This window comes from Capsicum annuum, chromosome 3, assembly GCF_002878395.1.
Source record: "Capsicum annuum cultivar UCD-10X-F1 chromosome 3, UCD10Xv1.1, whole genome shotgun sequence".
Taxonomy (NCBI): Eukaryota; Viridiplantae; Streptophyta; class Magnoliopsida; order Solanales; family Solanaceae; genus Capsicum; species Capsicum annuum.
This window is the reverse complement of record NC_061113.1, coordinates 227,317,240-227,336,986: the sequence shown is the minus strand read 5'-3', so window position 1 is coordinate 227,336,986 and position 19,747 is coordinate 227,317,240. Positions and strand designations below refer to the sequence as shown.

Genomic DNA, 19,747 nt, shown 5'->3' with positions numbered 1-19,747 from the left:
ACAAAACACAACTTCAACTCCAACTTTGAAAAATTATGATTTTCATGGCCAAACAAGGCCATAAACTAATCAAGTCGAGCCATACTTTTAATTTGAATACATCTTTTAAAATTCTATTCATTGTTAGAAATTAATAAATATTTTTACTAATTATTCTAAATCAAATATAGTATCTATTTAATCTACATAGAGGTAAATTAGGAATAAAATTATTAGTAGTATCATTCTGTATCATCCACCCCCAAAAAAAGAGTACAGTTTTAGTAAAAAACGAATTATTCAGGATTCTACCCACAGAGACTGAGAGGCATGAGAAGTACTAAGTGGAATCAAATCCACGTAAGCTAGTTTTTTTTTCCCTTAAAAAGCAATTGGATCTGGCGTTTGCTTGAAATAAAGCGGTGGGTCCAAAGCCCACTGGATTATTACTGGTATTACATATACAAAATTATATGCATGTGGTGTGCCACGTTGCCACCCTCTCCTTCGGCAAACGCCAGGCGTCTCCTGTTAGTCCCTCTCTCCCTCTCTATATCTCGCCACCCCCAACTTCACAATTAACTCACTTTCTCATTTTCACATATACACACTCTCCTCATTACCACCGTTCGCTTTTTTTTCTTCTAGGGTTCCCCAGATTCTTCATAAAATGGCTTTAATTTAATCATCCGATTAATATTTTTTTTATTTTAATTTATGGATTGAAAGAAAAGTTGGAGCTGATTTTCGAATCTGATTCTGAATATTCTACGATTTTTCTCTGCTTTTTTTTTGTTTTTGTAAAATCTTATTTGTTTCCGATTTTTTTACACAGAGATCGATCTGTTTATGTTCAATTTTTTTTAGCTTTGATTAAATCGTTTAATTAAGGCTATATATGGATCTTCCAGCGATTCACGGAATCTACTCTTTTGATTGTAAGATCAGATCCGTGTCATGTTTCTTCATTTGTTTTAATCATTTTGAGTAGGAATTGAAGTGGAGATGGTATATATTTTTTAAAAATCATCTTGAGTAGGAATATTAAAGTGGAGATTGTAATTATTTTTTTCCAACTGTTTTCAATTCGCTGAGAATTTGTGGAAATGGTTTTATTCTGCAGTTGCTTTTAGCTTCTTTAAATGCTTAAATAGCTTAATTAATAGCTTATGATCAATTTTTAGATATGAAATTTTCATTCAGGAAGGATGGCGGCACATGTAGGGTTTGATGTGTGTTTTATCACTTGTGAGAAATAAAGGATAAAAATAATGCAGCAACTCTACATAACTGTATCAAAGTGAAAAATGATTTTTGGAAATTGGAGTTATGTTTGCTCATGAAATAAATTAGAGCTGTTTTGGAATTTTTGTGAGTAATTCGGAGTGAAAAAATTGAAAAAAGGCTATTTGTTGTTTCTGGAAATTTTGATTTTTTTTTTTTTTTTGAAAAAAGTGAACTTTAAGGAATTTTATGGCCAAACACCCCCAGTGTTGTCAGCTTAACAAGCTTTGCAATTTTATATTTTAGGCATGTTTGTTGTTAAATTTGTATAATGGATTATCTGATGATCGTTGGTTTTGGTTTTCTTTTTTCAGTTTCAAATTTAGATGTTATGCAGTAGCTGCGAAAGGTTTGTGGTTTTCCAAGCTGTGAATATTTATACACACATTGGGGGAAGGCAATTTATCAAACTCGTTAAAAGTTTGAATGCAACACGTTGCATAAGTTATTCTTGGAATAGTCTGTATAAAGCGAGGAGAACCATGATGGTGGATACTACTGGTGCAGCTGCTAAAGGACCTGTTGTTGAGGTTTCACAGGAGAAGGATGATAATGGTGGTTACGCTAGCGGAGGATGGAAAAGGTGATTCATTTTTAGCATATGTACATTGTTGTCCATCTTTCCAGAGTATTTGAAATGCTATATATATCCATGAGGTATGTGTAGATAATGACTACATTGTTGTCTTATCATTTTTGCATTTTTGCATTTTTGAATGCTAAGGTAAATTATTTAACTCCTAATTGAGTGAAGGGTAGCATTTTTGATGATTGTCTGAGCTTAACTGGGTAAGTGCTATACAAAATGAAATATATATGTTGTTCATGGTGAGTTAATCGATTTCACTTTTATCACCATGTTTACCATACATCATACATATATAATGATGTTCATTTGTATTTTGCTATGAGCAGCTCATACTTGTCAAAATTCTTTTTGATAAAAAGCTCATGCTTATTTTTCTCTCTTCCTGCTTGGCAGTGAAGATGGAAAACTGAGTTGTGGTTATTCAAGCTTCAGAGGGAAAAGAGCCACCATGGAGGATTTTTATGACATCCAAACTTCCGAAGTTGATGGAAAGACAGTTTGCTTATTTGGGATATTTGATGGTTAGAACTTGCCGATTCATCCTTCAGCTTAGAGTGTGATTTAGAATTTAGATAATTGATTGATAAATCAAACCTTATGAATCTTCTGGCTTGAAGTTTGTATTTGCTATGTTTCATCTTTATATTAGTAGCTTATTATCTGCATGCTTATGTATCAGTGAGCTTTGGTTTGCATGAACTGGTGAATGTAGGGTCTCTTTGTTTGACAGAACAAGTAGTTATTTTCCTGAAAACAGGTAGTTTTTATTTTTGGAAACACAAAGCTATTGTTTTTACTGTGCTGGAAAGAGTTGCTTTGTTTTCCTGAATAATAAAAACTACCCGGAAGGTTGTTTTCTGAAAACGGTTCTTTCACACAAATCTTGTTTTTTAAAAACGGATCTTTTTAGCACACAAATCTTGTTCTTTCGTGACAAATCAAACCCATATCTGTGTTTTTGTTGTCGTCCAAAAATAAAACCATACAAAAATTGAAGCAACATTGAATGTGATTGTAATGCAAATGCTACCTACAGTTCAAAAGAGAGGGATGCCCTACTGGAATGGAATTAATAGAGCCTCGAACTAGGGAGAGTTCTTATCCCGTTCTAAAATCTCATACCCCTCAATCTGATTGCTTTAATTTTTTTCTAGAGGGGGCATTAGGGAGAGGCGGTCCTCAGCATAGGAGTAATGATAACCTCTATGAGAGCTTTCTGAATGACTGGATTCGATTTTCCATTTCGCTTCAGCTATTCAATTGTTTTTACTTGCAATCTTGCTAAACAGTTTTTCAGTCTAAAAACTGTATATTTTCTATCTCATCATTGCAGCTAATGGGCACTTTTAGAAGTCTCAAATATTTTACATGAATGTGACAACTTTGACTCTATTTAGATGTTAGATTGATAAACTCTTTACATATCTGCAAACGAGTTAACATTAGCATTTCTCTTTTTTCTTTCGTGTGTATTTGCAAGTGCTCTTTATTTGTGTCTTATTACATTTCTGCAGAATAGGTAGAATGCGCATCCCCCCCCCCCCCCCCCCCCCCCCCCCCTTTTTTTTTTTTGTGTGTGTGTTTTACTCTTTAATTGTGTCTTGAGAAAGATGGATTTTAACTTTTTCTCAATCATCATGTCATGCTACTGCAGGCCATGGTGGTTCCCGAGCAGCTGAGTTTCTGAAGGGACATCTCTTTCAGAATCTAATGAAACATCCATCATTTTCAACGGACACCAAGTTGTCAATAAGTGAGTTTTTTATGTTGTCTTATGGATGCGTAATTTGAATCTTCACTTTTGTACTTTCCCGATGGACTGGAGATGTGTTATCCATTGAAGCTGACATATCAAAGAGTGACATATTTACGCTTCCATAGCATTTTAAGTGTGTAGTGCATGATCATGGAAAGAGCAATGAACTTGAACAACACGCTAATTTAAGAATACTAAAACTTGGAAACTTTTCTCTCTCTCTCTCTCTCTCTCTTTATTTATCTCTTTTTTTGAATTCTAACACTGTTGAAGATTTATAGATTACTTTCATCATATTTGCAGGGGAAACGTATCAGCAAACAGATATGGACTTCTTGGACTCTGAAAAAGATACTTTCCGGGATGATGGTTCCACTGCTTCAACAGCAGTTCTAGTTGGTAACCATCTGTATGTTGCCAATGTTGGAGACTCTCGGACTATAATATCGAAGAGCGGGAAAGGTAACATCAGATTCTTAATCTCTTTAAGTGTTTCTGGAATTTGAGGATAAAAAGAGGCAGATAGTTTCAGCAGTCAGCGGGTGGTGAGGGATGATTCTTTTATTAGTGTATAAAATCTCTGCTCCGTATAAAAATGTGATACTGGCAGGGTGGATAGATTATTTGATTTCTATTAACACAAAGATTTGTGTCTTTTAAAGCAGGCATATAATGTAAAACAAGATCATAACTAAGCAATTGAGTACAATTACTTAGGTTTTTCTTTCTTAGGATAGTAAAATGAAACTGATATTATAGCTTGAAATTGAAGCAATAAATAATGGATATCCACTGGATTCCTAAAACCTTTGCCATCCTCTTCTCGCATATGCTGTATTTTATATGGTATGTTTTGCTCATATGTTATAGTGTAACGCTTGTTGCACTCGTCATATTGTAGAACACAATCTTGAGCAACTAGCACCTTGTCTAGACTCCTAATTAATTCAGTTTTATGCTTGACAGCAATTGCTCTTTCCGAGGATCATAAGCCCAACAGAACTGATGAGCGGAGGAGAATTGAAAGTGCTGGAGGTGTTGTAATGTGGGCTGGTGAGGAATTTTCTCTGCCTATAAAATATTACTCAATTTGGGTTTGCTTGCTTTAATTGAAGTTTCATCTTGCGGGTTGCCAGTTATGGAACATTATAATTAATTTTCTGATGCTTTAAAAGTGTTGTCGTAAACTAGTCATCTAATACAAAGATTCGATTTGAATGTGTTCCATTTGTCTTGCATTGATTTAATATCATTGCGGGTTAGACAGTTGACAGAAGGAGGGTTTTTAGGTTACATATAATTATTGAGGTTTGAACTGTCATGCGAATTATGAAGGATGGATGAAGCTGAAGGACTTGGTTGTTGTTATAAAGTTGGCTTGAATTTTTCGGTAGTCCTCCTTGTTTCTTCTTAACATTCTGTAGGTGGTAAGTTAGGTTGAGCGTTGTAGGTCATCTGGGAATCAAGTTACTCTTGGCATTGTGTTAAAATGTGGTAGTGCATGCTAGAATTATGATATATTTAGTACATAGGAACTAGGGAGGTGTCCATCTGGTAATAGATGTTTTTTGCCTGTATGGTAATGTCCATTTGCATCCATCTAATAAACTATTCGTTTTCTTAAAATGAAGCTGCTAGTGGAGGAAATTTGTTTTCATAAATGTATGTATTGAATTTCTCAGCGTTCTCTAGTTTATACTTTACATTTTGTTGGTGTAGATACGGCAGAGCGGCATGTATCATGTGAGAATCTATAAGTTATTCTTATACTTGTATTAAAACGTGGATGCATGTGTGCATGCTACAAGTGTGAAATGTTTACTGCATGGGAGTTGAGGAGATGTCCATCTGGAAATAGATGTTTTCTTATGTGGTTATGTCCACTTGCATTCATCTAACGAACTATTTGTTTTCTTGGAAAACCCTTTGTTATTCTAAGCACTAAGACCTGATGTTCTCACATTTGGTGAATGGACCTTTAGTTCTGTCTTATTTGGTTATGAATTTGTGTGTGACCTCCCGTGAAAGGTACCTCGGTTATACTCCATTTATGCTTTCTTTCTGCCAGGTACCTGGAGAGTTGGAGGTGTATTAGCAATGTCGCGTGCTTTTGGCAACCGGATGTTGAAACAATTTGTAGTTGCTGAACCTGAGATCCAGGTAGATTTAGCTACACTCTTATTTATTGCTGCTTTGGATGTGTAAAAATGAGTGTCGTAGTGGATGGGGAACATGCACTACTTAGTTCCCCCTCTAGACCCAATAAGCATTTTTGTTTCAATACACTTGCATGGAAAGGCTAAATGAGGTGCAGCTTAGTGCATGTGCTCTAGGGATTGCCAAGAGTTCAGATAACTGGGGAGGAGTGTGCGATTTACACCTGACATGTGCATTTAATGTGCAAGTTCATCTAGCGCCGCTATTTTGGCTAAAACCCCGTGAGAGTTATGCATTACACTTATTTGGCTAAACCAGGAAAAATGTTTTACCTTTATTACATTCCTATTCAAAGAGGACTTAACTGTCTGGGTTGTGGCCTGTGGGTAACGTATTCCTTTTCTGTTTTTTTTTTGGGCAGCTACTTCTTAATAAATACTGTTGTTTCCACCACATTTCAGAACTTCTTTTCAGTTGCCAAGGCTAGTTTCTGACAGTCTAGTCCTAGTAACATTAGCCTGCAACACATGGGGACCAAAGAGAAAGCATTTACTTACGAAAAAAATGAGTCGGAGCCTTGGAAGGCATTTGATATTTATGGAAGTTACTTATCGACTTTCAATATGTTTCAGGATCAAGAGATCGATGAGGAATTAGAACTACTCGTGCTTGCAAGTGATGGACTCTGGGATGTTGTACCAAATGAGGTTAGTCTTGTGCATATATGCATGCTTGCTCTACTTTCAGTTTCTTCCTTCCTCCCACTTATTTCTTTCCAAGTCTCGCTGTTTCCTGTCTTCCTGGCCGTCTTCCGGAGGAGCATAACTTGAAGAGCATTCTGGGAGATTGTTATTTATGCTATATTCAGTCATTGTTGTTGCTGAGTTTAGTTACTGATTTTGTTATCCCCTAGGATGCTATTTCACTAGCACAAGCAGAAGAGGAACCAGAAGCAGCTGCTAGGAAGCTGACAGAAACTGCGTTTACTCGGGGTAGTGCTGACAATATTACCTGCATAGTGGTGAAGTTTCATCATAACAAGGCTGAAGCAGAGGTGAAGTTTCATCATCATAACAAGGCTGAAGCAGAGGGGAGCCAGCAAGGTTAAAGAGCCTGTCGAATGTTGCAGCTGCCTTTCTGGAGCAAGGTTGCCTCAATGGGACTTCGCCAATGCGAATTGCTGCTATAGCATCAGAAGAGGCCGCCATTTTTTCATTCTTTTCTTTGCTATATTTTTCCATTCTGTTAAACTGTTGTACTTGAGGTGTCCGTCTGTCTGTGCATGCGTGTTTTTTCCGTTTCTATAGAGGTGATGTCTGGTTGAACTTTAAATGTGAAGTGTAGTTCAAGTAGAAAATAACTTTTTAAGTACTGCTGCCTCGCTGCATGCATGGGACCATCAAAGGTCTTCCATGCAATATGATCTTTCAAAGAAAAGAAGTTATGAAGAATGGCGTTACTTTTTGGAAGTGATTGGATGTATATATAGCCATCTTATGGTCTAGATCAAGTTGGTAAACTGATCCAGGAATATTATTCCCTTACCCGAATTCAAGACGACTTGTCAAGCGCGCTCTTATGTTTTTACTCCTTTGCCGTCGGGTAATATACTGTCCAGCCAGTAGGAAGGAGTGTTGGTAATGTGTGGAACATTCAGTTGTCAGTTATCTTAGGGTGTGTGAGCGAATGGCTGTTAACCAAGCAAAAAGCTCTTACAAACACAAGTGAAAATCGAGTGGACTAGACTGCAGGAATATTGCGTGTCTGAAAGATCCTAGTCGAATCAAAATGGTTCATATATATAGGACTTCCTCCGTTTCGGAGTTGGGGGTGGGGTATTGAGTTGGGGTTGGGGTACTTATTGGTGTTTCAATAAGTATTACCAAGGTCAGTTTTTTCTAAATTTATGTATTTAATGTTTTTTTCTTAATTTGTGTGTCAAAATTTAACTATTCATTTATTATGAAACGGAGGGACTAATATATTATACAATCAACAGATGTTGCAAGTCAACCTACCTATTCAATGCTCCTCAAGTGGGCAATGATAATTTACGGCCTGTCAACCTAGTTACTCCCTCCGTTTTGGAATAAATAAATTATTGGGGTATTTATTGGTGTTTCAAAATAATTGAATCATTGAATGTTTTTCTAAATTTATCTTTATGATTTGACAATTAATTAACTTTTGAAAAGTTATTACCAAGGCCAACTTTTTTTTTGGGGGGTAAAAGTGGAAAGTTATGTTAAATTTATGTCTTTAATGTTTTTTCCTAAATCTGTGTGTCAAAATTCAACAATTTATTTATTATGAAACGGAGGGAGTATCAATTAGTCTAGAGGAGATATTGTGGTACTAAAAATAGCTTTTAATAAAAGTAAAGTCAAAACTGTGAACTGTTGTCTCCAGTGAAATATGGATATCCCAGGTTAATCAACTTGGATACTCGAGCTATATTTCATTAGCAGAACGAAAATATATATATATGTATGTATATGTATATGTATATACATATGTATGTATATATATATATATATATATATATATATATGTATGTATGTATATGCATATACATATGTATATATATGTAGCTCTATTTTTCGGTGTTAAAAAGCTATGTTTTTATAATAGACGATGCCCAGATATTCAACTAAGTAGCAAGAATGATGGACATTTTAAACTATAAACTCCTTGAAGGACATATAAACTATCTAAATTATAAGCAAAAGACTTCATATACTCCTCCTTGCACCACAACCCCCTCCCCCTCTCCAAACCAGATGGAGGCAAAACTAAAAATTTCGTTAAGGGTATGTATGGAAAATAAATTTTAACTTATGTACTTTATATAATTTTTCATATGCATAAATCATAATATAATTGTTGGACGAAATTTTTCAGTTAACGACCGTAAACTATACATGGCTATGCCACTGCCCCCAACAAACCCCCCACCAAAACCAAGAAGATATTACATACGCTTTTTGTATTATAATAATATTAGGCTACAAAATTCAATTCTCAATGACACGAGCCTAGCAAATATTAGAGAAGCTAATTTAAACCAAAAAAAAAAACTTAAAATTTTACAACATAAATAATAATAATTTGAGAAAAGGTACTAACGCTATCATAGTCGTGAGAGAAAAATAAAGCAAAATGGGTGGTGAATATTTTAATCGGCTAAAAAGAAACTTATATATGTCTGTAACATAAATGTTGATAATATTCAAATACTAATAAATCTACAACTAAAATTGAACGGTCAGAAGAGTAAGTGTTAACACTTGAAAATATGATTAAGAGTTAATAAGAAGAGCTTAGCTCAGATGAATAGATGATAATTACAAATGAGCAACTTTTTAGTATGGTTAAAAAGGAAGCCTTCAAATATTTGTGAAGTTGCACAACTTTTCCTTCACTAAAACAATAATAAGGGACTGTTTTAAATTATTATGTGAAGGAAAAAAAAGTCATACCAAAATATTTGAATTACAATTGATATGCGAACTTTGGTGGAAAAAAAAACTATATGTGCCTTGCAAATCACTTTATCATTAAAAATTGAAAGCTGCATGATACAGTGTTAAATTTTTGTCCTTCCTTAATCATAAAGGTGATATATATATAGCTTATGCATACTAAATGTTGCCTCATGGGATTTTGATAAATGTTGCTTCATGGGATTTTGAAGAATGTAGTTATTATTACAATTGATATATAATGCTAGTTCGAATGATATTACAGTATAAAAAGATATTTACATAATTGAGTAAATGAAAAGCTAATCTAATAAATGGAGTCACATCTTCATGTGAAGTGTACTCATATAATAAATATAATTTTTTAAAATATTTTTGTAAAAAAAAATTGGTGTTGGAATGATTCAGGTCAAACAAGCCATTAGATATGTCAGGAAATTTCTAAGGTACAAAAATTTGAAAATTATTATGATATTGAAACAATAATATGAAAATAAGATATAGTTACTTTGATTTTGGCTGATTGAATTTATCTTTTTACGTATCTTTGTGAGGATGGAAAAATTACAGATTCAATTACAAGTGTTGTTTGGGTAAGTGTAAGCACATAAAAAAAACCTTACAACCTGTTATATCTTTGTCTTGTTTGCTATGCATCACATCTAATGTTCATTCTCAAGAAATAAGTAGAGTTTATTACTACTTGAATCTATGGATAAAAAATAAAACTACAAAGTTAGTGAAATAGTAAAAGGGATGAAATTAAAATTTGACAAACATGAATAAGATGATGTTTATTGTATGTATATTTTGATTCTCGTTTCAAACTAATTATATAGTATATGTACTTGTGAAAATCTATGGAAAAGTAAAAAGAGGCAAAATCAGAAATGCATAGAAGCAATACTTTGACTTTTTTATCTAGTGAAAATCAAAAGAGAAAATGAGATATCATTCTTATTGTCTATTATTTTGGTTGGCAGCACGTATGACATATCAATAAGTGGACATGAAGTTTAGAATATAATGACATAGAGTTGAAAATAAGAATATGAGTAACAACAGAACTTAAAAAAAAAATATCTTCTTAAAAAAACTGGAGCTGGAGGTGATAACTTTAGCTAGCGTTTGATAATAGATTTTTAAATATTTTTGACAAGTAAATTTTGGGTGAAGTTTCACCATATATTTATCTGATATCTGGGAAACATGTTTTACACCTTTAAAAGTTTTTTAAAAAATAAAATTTGACCCAAATATTAATTTTTTTCTAGTATTTGAGAATTTAAATTATTTGTAAAAATATTTGTCAAATAATAACATATTGTATGACCAAACACTATTTATCAAGTTTTTTTTCAAAAAGTACTTGAAAAATTTATGATCAAACGGGTCCTTAATATTTTACTCCAGTGAGATATTAACTCAAATAAATACTGAACTCTTGACCAAATGACTCTTAATATATCAACAGTATCTATTTCTATTATGGTGTTACTGCATTAGAAAGTGTATTTAGTACTCGAAATTGTATTTTTTGACTCATTTAGAAATTCATTAACTCTTAAATTAATGCAAGCACCATCTCTTTTAAATTGACTTCAATTGAAGAAGAATTTGGTTTATTTTAATCAAATTGAAGACGGTAAAACTTTTAAATTTAAAACATTCTTCAATGTTATTAACTTATTTATATTACATGTTGATAACATTTTTTTAAAAATAAATCTCCTTGGATTTAAGCAATGATTGAAGAGATGCGTTCATAATTAACCTACAGTTACAGATCATTTATTGTAAGTTAAGAATTTTTTTTTCGTGTCATTAGTGTACTTCGGAAAAGCAATTATTTTTATGCACTTCCTAAATTTTTATTATGTTTCAGGTTTAAGAGCTCTTCACCGAAGATATGAGAATAAATTGGTGGTCCAACAAGGAAGAGTTATTCTCATAGAAATTTTGATTTAAGATTAGAATTTATATTCTAGGGTCTCGTTATTCTGAAATATTGACCGAATATATCATTCGTCGTAGTTTGGAATTATATTTATCCTTATTATCATATTTTGGGGTCAAATTTACTTCTTTACTTTGAAAAAATTGCTTAAATATACCTTCGTCATAATTTGGGGCTAAACTTACCTCTCAATTTCATTTGGAGTCATATTTACTCCCATTGTTAAGAAACTTTTAACTTGCACCTTTTTTTAACAGAAAAGTCCAAATCAACGTTAAATTGCCTAATTTTTTTTTTAAATAAATCATACCCTAATCTAACTCGGTCGATTCGACCACAAACAAATATACCCCTTCTTATTCTGTTGGTTGAATTTTTCCAACAAACAAAAATATTTCTCTCCAATGTGCAACGCTAGTAGGTTATTTTATAAATGAACAAAACGTAAAACATAATGGGATAACGTAGAAGTATGGAACTAGAGAAATGTCTATTACAAACTCTGCTCTTGTTCGATTATGTTTAAATTTTTAAATTTAGTATGCAATTCTATGTGCATTTAGATTCTAGAATCAGTGAAGAAATTTCTAAGCAAATGACATGATGAAAAATTTGTATAGATCTAAATTGCATATAAAGATATATGGATGAAGAGATGTCACGATTGGGACATAGAGAGACCACTTAACTCAATCATTTAGAGAAATATCTAATGGGCCTAATCTATTGCATTTGACTGTCATGTGTCATTTTTCATGAGCTCTACATTGATGCAGATTCATAAACTGAGAGAGAGAGATTTCTTTCTATTTGCACTGATGCAGATCAAATTTTCATGAGCTATGCACTGATAAATAACCAGTGACTTAATCTCGTTGAAAAAATTTGACCAACAAAACTGAAGGGGCATATTTATTTGTGCATTTTTTATGATTCAAGTCGGATCGACGGGTTAAATTAAGGTTTATTTTTTTTAAAAAAAAATGGGCATTTAACATTGCTTTGAGATTTTCTATTAAGAAAGGATACATATGAAAAGTTTCTTAACAACGAGGCTAATCCAAAGTATGATATCAAAGGTAAATCTGCCCGCAAAGTATGACGAAGGGTATATTTAACTAATTTTTCAAAGTAGAGGGATAAATTTGGCCCCAAAATATGACAGCGATGATAAATTTGATCTCAAAGTATGACGAAAAATATATTTAGATAATTTTTTAAAGTATAGGGACAAATTTGACCATTTTCCTATATTTTATGTTTGAATGCCCATTTGTAAGACAAACTATCTAAATGACCAAACATTCTTACAATAACTATTAATTTCTCTCTACTTTAAATTAATTACATAATACTCCACTTCTTAACAATTTCCTACCAGATCTAATGTAGCTGATAAATAACCTCAAAATTCTTTTCTCTCTCCCTCCTAGAACTCACTGCACTCCCTCCTATCACTGTCTTCTTCGATGAGAGCTTCGTTGATTTCATCGTACATGTGGTGATGATATTAGAGCGAGGAGTGAAGGCTACTGCATCTTCGTTTTTGGAGTCAAACTTCAATGGCATGTGAAGAAAGCACTCATCGTATCGCTGCTGCAGGAATCTTGCATGAGTTTTCGGCGTTTTCGGCGATTTCGTCGAAAAAAATGATGGTGACGTGCATTAGGAACTTTTTTGTGATGGGTTCATTGTCATGATCTAACTAATCGAATAGTGCGAACACCTACTCTAATCCATCTAGATAGGAGAATTCTTAACACCCAATTAGAAAACATGCAGAAATTATAAAAGAATCGTAAATTTTTCAATGATTACAATTCTTGAGTATAAAAGAAACACTCTACCCCAACGATCTAGGCTAAATCGGGACAAAAAATGCTCCAAGAAAATTTATAAAATACATATACTCAACTTTCACCATAAAAGACAAATGACAGAAGCTACTAGAGATCTCTACCACATCAAGAATAAAACATCTACTAATCCTGCAACCAGACTATACTCCAGAAAAGGGTATAACAAGAGTAGTATTAGTACAAACAGCTCACATTTCACATCCAACTCTAATGCAGTACCTTCCCCTTAATTCTTTGTCTCCCCTATCTTTTTGCCGCTCTCACTAAACTGTAAGTCAACTCCCATTCCACATTCAACTCTAAATGCACCACTTTCTAGAAATTTCATCACTGATGAAATATGGGAAGGATGGTTGCACCACACCATGAGGATCCAGGTCCCTTAGAGTCAATCACAGTCAATCAAACAGTAAAGCACTGAAAAATTTAAAACTTTGCTGAAAACTAAAGAACACAAAGATTTAATGTGAAAATTTTCTTGCTCAAGGGAGGAAAAAAACATGACTCGCCCTCACAAGTACTCAACCATTCTCTATAATCAATCTCTTGATTACAGACTCCAATGAACCTTACTCTAGGCTCCACCTTCTTGTAATAACTCTTCTCCAAGCCTACCTTGACAACTCTGCCAAGAACTTACCTTGATATTGGTTAACTCTAACCAATATCAAACTCAGGTAACTCTACTTAAGCTCGTTCAAGAATACAAAGATGACATTACTCTTATAACACGAGTAATTCAGCTACAGACTATAAATTGACTCAAGAACACTCACTCTTTCAGTATATAAGGAAATTAAGAACTTGAGCAATACAGCAAAGTTGTGTTTTCGCCTATTTCTCTCTTCTCAATTCTGATCTTGCAAAAACTTATCAATTGAGAAATATTCTTTTTCTTTTATAGTGGAATAATGATTAGGATAGAAATTTGATTGGGCCAGGTGTCCTGAAAGGTGCAAGATCACCTGCGCAGTTTGTTACACTAGAGAAGAAAACTGCACAAACCTTGTGACAACTGTATTTTTTCATGAAGACCCAGGAACCTGGTCCCTTGTTGTCAGCTGATCATCATCAAAACAAGATATACCAATCACCTTACCCAAGCATTCAACATTCATTTAATTATAAACTCAATCATGTATAATTGTAATAATTTTCAGTCGTTAGCAATCAGTCAGTTCAGACTCTTAAGTAACACTTATCCGTACTCTATTACCCTAGTTATTCATTAATACCCACCTAGTAGGAGATTCAAAAAAGTGTTATGAACAATTAAATAAGAAAGACAACAATATTTCACTTAATCAATCTTAACAATGTCACTTTGTAGACAAATGACCATAACATGCAAACAAGTACAACCATGAATACCTACCAAATAACTTTATCTCAAGTATGTAACACTTAACCCTTATAAAACAAAATCACATAATTCAGTCAAGAGCAAGTAAATACAAAATGATAACTCAAGTCAGAACTATAACTATCAGTATTAATCAAGTCAGCAAAATCATGATTCAACAACAAAATGCTACATCTTGTCTCAAATACATAGGTAATAGATAATTCAAAAAGATTTCGAGCAAGCTAAGACAAAACGACAACTCAAGTTAGAACCATCACTATTAGCAAAATCATGACTCAACAACAAAATGCTACATCTTGTCTCAAATACATAAGTAGTACACAGTAAATAAAGATGTCGTTCAAGTCAATACAAAACGACAACTCAAGTCAGAACCATGGCTATCGGCATTAACTAAGTCAGCAAAATCATGATTCAACAACAAAATACTATACTGTGTCTCAAATATATAGGTAGTAGACAATAAAAAAGATGTGTTGACACTTGTAATTTCAATTCGGACAGTCCAAGGATTCAATTCAACAATAACAATGACAATATTCATAAACCCTAGTTCACGCAAGAAACCATCATACTCACTAGTACCTTCTACATACATGCTAAGAGTCCTATGGTCACTCACTAGTCATGACCTATAAGGAACACACTCTTGTCCATGTATCAAAAATCTCATATATGCAGTCTTTGCCAATTTTATATAATCGATTTCGTGAAAATTTTTAAATATCGATACATCTCAAATAATAAATATAAATTTTATAAAGATGTCCAAATACCAGTACATCCCACAATAATAAATATAAATTCTGTGAAGATATCTAAATATCGGTACATCCCATAATAATAAATATAAATCTCGTGAAGATATCCGAAAATCGATACGTTTCACAATAATCAATAGATATCACGGTAATCATAACCTCAATGAGAATAAACAACTATACTATTACAATTAACAATCTTTAATATGACCTCATCATATGCGATTAACGCTTAGAATATTATTCAACGATTTACTTCCTTTGAGCATGCATTGTAACAAGTATAAGAAGAAACAGTTAACATGCACACATAAATCAAGTTGAGTTTTCAGCTACATCAAACCATCACCTACAATTCGTATATCAATTGAGGCTTAGGTAGGACTTTCAATCTCTAAGGTACACAACATCCAACATTTCATCTTAACATTAATACTTCATCAACAACTGTCATTTCTCTAGTTACCACTATAGATTCTTCGGAGTCTACCAACAACAATTACCTCTGATTTGACTTTCTTTAGATTCTAACACAATTTTTGGTTATAAAATCAACTCTAGCATTCATAATTAGTTAACAACAACAACAATATACACTAGCTCATATCACAAACTAAATATCACATCCAACATCTATTTGCATTCAAGCAACTGAGAATTATAATTTTTATTAATTTCAACACTGTGCTCATAGGCCTAAATATAAAATCTCTAATGCATCTATATCATGTATATGTTTTTCTAATCCAAATTTATACTACTCAATTAGACCTAGACTATTGAACGTCAAGCAACTGCTACGGAGACATGAACATTGACTCTTGACTCCGTACTAGTAATTTTCAACATAAAATTTATGAAAATAATATGAATTTTACCTTATTCAATCGTATTTCTCCCTCTCTGTTGCTCTAAGGCCATGAGGCAATCCTAAGGTATTTTTATAAGTAAACCTTATCATATTTGCTACTGGAAAAATAATAAAATGAAAAAAAAATAAGAAAATGAGGGATATTTTCTGTCTTTGATGTCACGTTATAGCGTCGGTAGGACACCACTATGACACCGCTATAGGAGAAGGATGTCAGTACGACCCAAAATTTTAAATTTTAAATTTTTTAACTAAGTCAATTCGTACTAGTTCGAGATCATATTTTTCAAGAATTCCTGTATCATATGCCTTTAAATGAGGTGCCTTAAGTAATGATGGAACGTGTCATTATATTCACACTGTGTTATTGTCGTGGCTTTGAATAATAAGCATCAAGTAATGGAGGGTCACAACTTCATCGCGAAAACGGTGTTGAAAAATCTATGCCGAGTTATTGGGGTGTTCCGCCATAAAAAGTTACTAAACCAAAGGGCATTGAATGAAATTGAAATTGTTTTAGAATAGTCGGATCTATGTTTTTTGACGAACACTGATGCTCTAATGAAATCTGATGTATTATGAGCTTCAATGGATCTAGACACAAATACATGTGTTTAGGTATAGATACAAACTTGTTTTTTTTTTTCTTTTTTTATAAAATCATTAAAATTTATCATCATAGAAAAAACTTCTTATTCTATATACATAAAATTACAAAATTTAGATACGCAAATACATGAAATTATGAAATTTAAATGCACAAATACATAAAATTACAACACTCAAACTATACAAATGCATTAAATTTCTTTTTCAAATTTATGAATTAGTTGTCCATGGATTTGAGATACATGAAAAAATGTGTCATCACTTTGCATTCAAATTAATTTTATATAGTATATTATGTAATAATGAAAAGTAGTGGGAGGAGGAGTAATTAAATCATATAGTAATGAGTTTTACGTTGTTTACTCAGAGTATTGTGCTTTAAAGTTTTATTCATGACTTGTTTTCATCAATAGGGCTTAGATAGGATGGTGAAGTACTGTTCTACCACAGTGAGACATGCATCATTGAATTGAAGAACAAATAGAAAGCATTCTCCCAGTTAAGGATGCTTCTGCCCGACAAACAACTCTTTAGTATCTCCAAGTTCTTATGTTACTTAATAAAAAATATGAAAATTATGGCGTAAGATGAAAAATATTCATGACTATTATTCTACATTTTTCGTCTTAAGAGAAACAATCTTTGAATTTGATTTGCCGAGTCTACAAGCATTTCTTATATCTATTATTATCTAAAAGTAATCAATTCATTAGTGACTGAACGAAAGTCAGAAATAACCCTCTCATCCATGAAATTATAGAAGTTCCCCTAAGATTTAATGATTCCGTCTAATTGAGTATGATTGTGTGTGTGATAGTATCTACTCCACCAAAAATATTAAGGAATTTGATTATTACAATTGCACAGAATAATTTTTTTAGATCTTAGGGTCTATTTCTTAGTCAGAATTCCTTTTGTTAACTTTAGTCAAAGAACTAGTAGATTTATGCCACCCAAAAGAAAAATGGGCTAAAGTTATGAACTTATAATCTAATGATCGAGTCAATTTCATGATTAGAAGTTCATTCCATATCGAACCAAGAGGAAATAAGGCTATGTACATTTCCATTCTAAGAAGATGCCACTAGAGCCTATCTAAATAGATATTATGTTTACATACGGATCCCTATGTCATTACATTCCATTTAGGATTAACAATACACATAATCCGACCTGTTTATTTTTTATATATATCTTTGTTATGACCCTATTCACCTCTTTGAGTGAATCGAGAAATAGGTTTGATTGTCTATACACATATATATGTGTGTGTGTCAAGTATTGCAGTCTCCGGATAATTCAAATCGAATAAATTCAATGTCCAACTCAAACCTAAATGGCATAACCGATCAATCAATCCACTTTTGTCATATATCCGCACATCATACTAGATAGATAACATATCAGTGCAAAATGATTCACTTTAAAGCTAAAATGCCTTAATGGTGAAATATAGACACACGAGATTTAAAATATCATCCTAAAGAGTGTGAAAGTTCGAGTCCTCTTCAAGGCACAATATTGAGACTGCTCATCCGCATAGGCTAGATAAGCGATACACTTCACTCCAACCAATCTCAATGAAAATCAATTACATTCTTATCGACCTCTATTCTTGACGAGCACGGCCTATTAGAAAATATATTTAAGAGATATTTTTTAATTATTATTATTATTACTACTACTTTTTCTTGTGTATTATTTTTGCTCTTTTCCTTCATGAACATATTACTATTTAATTGTATTAATCATCTTATTTGAAGTAACTGCATAACTGAAATCGAATAATATAAAATCAAACCAAAAGATAAGTTGCATACCATTAATATGTATGAATGATATGCATTAAATAATTACATAGTAAAAGTAGTATTCCTTTGTTTCAAGTCATGTGACCAGATTTAAAATATATTTAATCATATTAATATGAGAAGAATTACAAATTATATAGTCATATGTCTCTAGAACAACATCCTAATATTAGAACACCTTATTATCATAATCAAGTTTTTCTAGAAAATGATTTTTATGTTATCTCTCTACAAAAACTTAATTATTACCCATAACATAAACAAATATCTTTATAATAATATGGTCCCGATAAAATTACCGCTATAGCAATTATTTTGTACATTATTGATGTAAAAATTAATTATCTTTATCAAAATAATATCTATATAATTACCAATAATATCTAAAAATTGTGATAAAATAATTTGACACTTTAATATAATATTCATGACAAAGAATATTATATGAATATGTATTTCCATCATTAACAATTTGAAATCTACTAAATGTGATACACTCACAAACTTCTTCCATCAATTTTGAAAGAATTTAATTTTCGGATAGATTTAAAATGTGTATGCTAGAACTTAAATCTTTATACATTTACTTGTGAATTTACTAAAATTGTACTCTTTAAATTTTAGATAGTGAAGTATGCATACCCTTGAAATTTAAATAATCTTGTTATTTAAAATTAGATTTTATGCATTTTTTTTTTTTATATAACAGTCAAACATTATTACTGATGTACAACAACCAATTGCTACAGTAATACAAAGATCTCGATATCAATAATATTGCTATAGAGTGGTTTCCCTATAATACTTATTATATAAATCTTGAATATTTAATATTAATTTTAAAATCTTAAGTTGATCTAATACAACGTAGTTTGAACGTTCTGTCAATTGACTTAGAAAACGTGAAAATTGCATATAAATTAAGATAAATTAAATTACATTGATAGTGCAAAAATATTAGGATCTGCTTAGATTCGCCACGTATCAAATAAAATACTTTTAAGTGTTAAAAATTAATTTGTAAATAAATTATTATGTATCTGAAAAGGTGTTGAAATTGGCATAGACAGCCAATGTATTTGGTTTTCTATTAAAATGAGTGAATTATCCTTAAAATTATTTTCAAAAAATAAATTGAAAGGTATTTTTTACATTTACAAATGATAGGAATAGAATGAAAAAATAATTAATGAAAAGTTTTTTGTTTTTTTGGAAGAGCATCTTGGAGATACGAAGTATATGAGGGATAAAATTATAAAAAAATTG

At 32.1% G+C, this 19,747-nt stretch overlaps 1 protein-coding gene across 2 annotated transcripts; it reads left to right on the top strand.

Annotated features, from left to right (window-relative positions):
• Window positions 1-359: 359 nt before the first annotated feature.
• LOC107863142 (probable protein phosphatase 2C 76) lies at window positions 360-7,234 on the top strand. Of its 2 annotated transcripts, none has more exons than XM_016708943.2 (9): window positions 360-509; window positions 1,578-1,846; window positions 2,246-2,373; window positions 3,507-3,605; window positions 3,912-4,070; window positions 4,575-4,661; window positions 5,677-5,768; window positions 6,398-6,472; window positions 6,679-7,234. In XM_016708943.2, exons 2-9 carry the CDS (start codon window positions 1,590-1,592, stop codon window positions 6,871-6,873), a joined length of 1,092 nt encoding a protein of 363 aa, XP_016564429.1. In that variant the 5' UTR covers window positions 360-509; window positions 1,578-1,589; the 3' UTR covers window positions 6,874-7,234. The 2 variants fall into 2 exon arrangements, with proteins under 2 accessions (XP_016564429.1, XP_016564428.1); XM_016708942.2 differs by having other exon boundaries at window positions 463-917.
• Window positions 7,235-19,747: the final 12,513 nt, after the last annotated feature.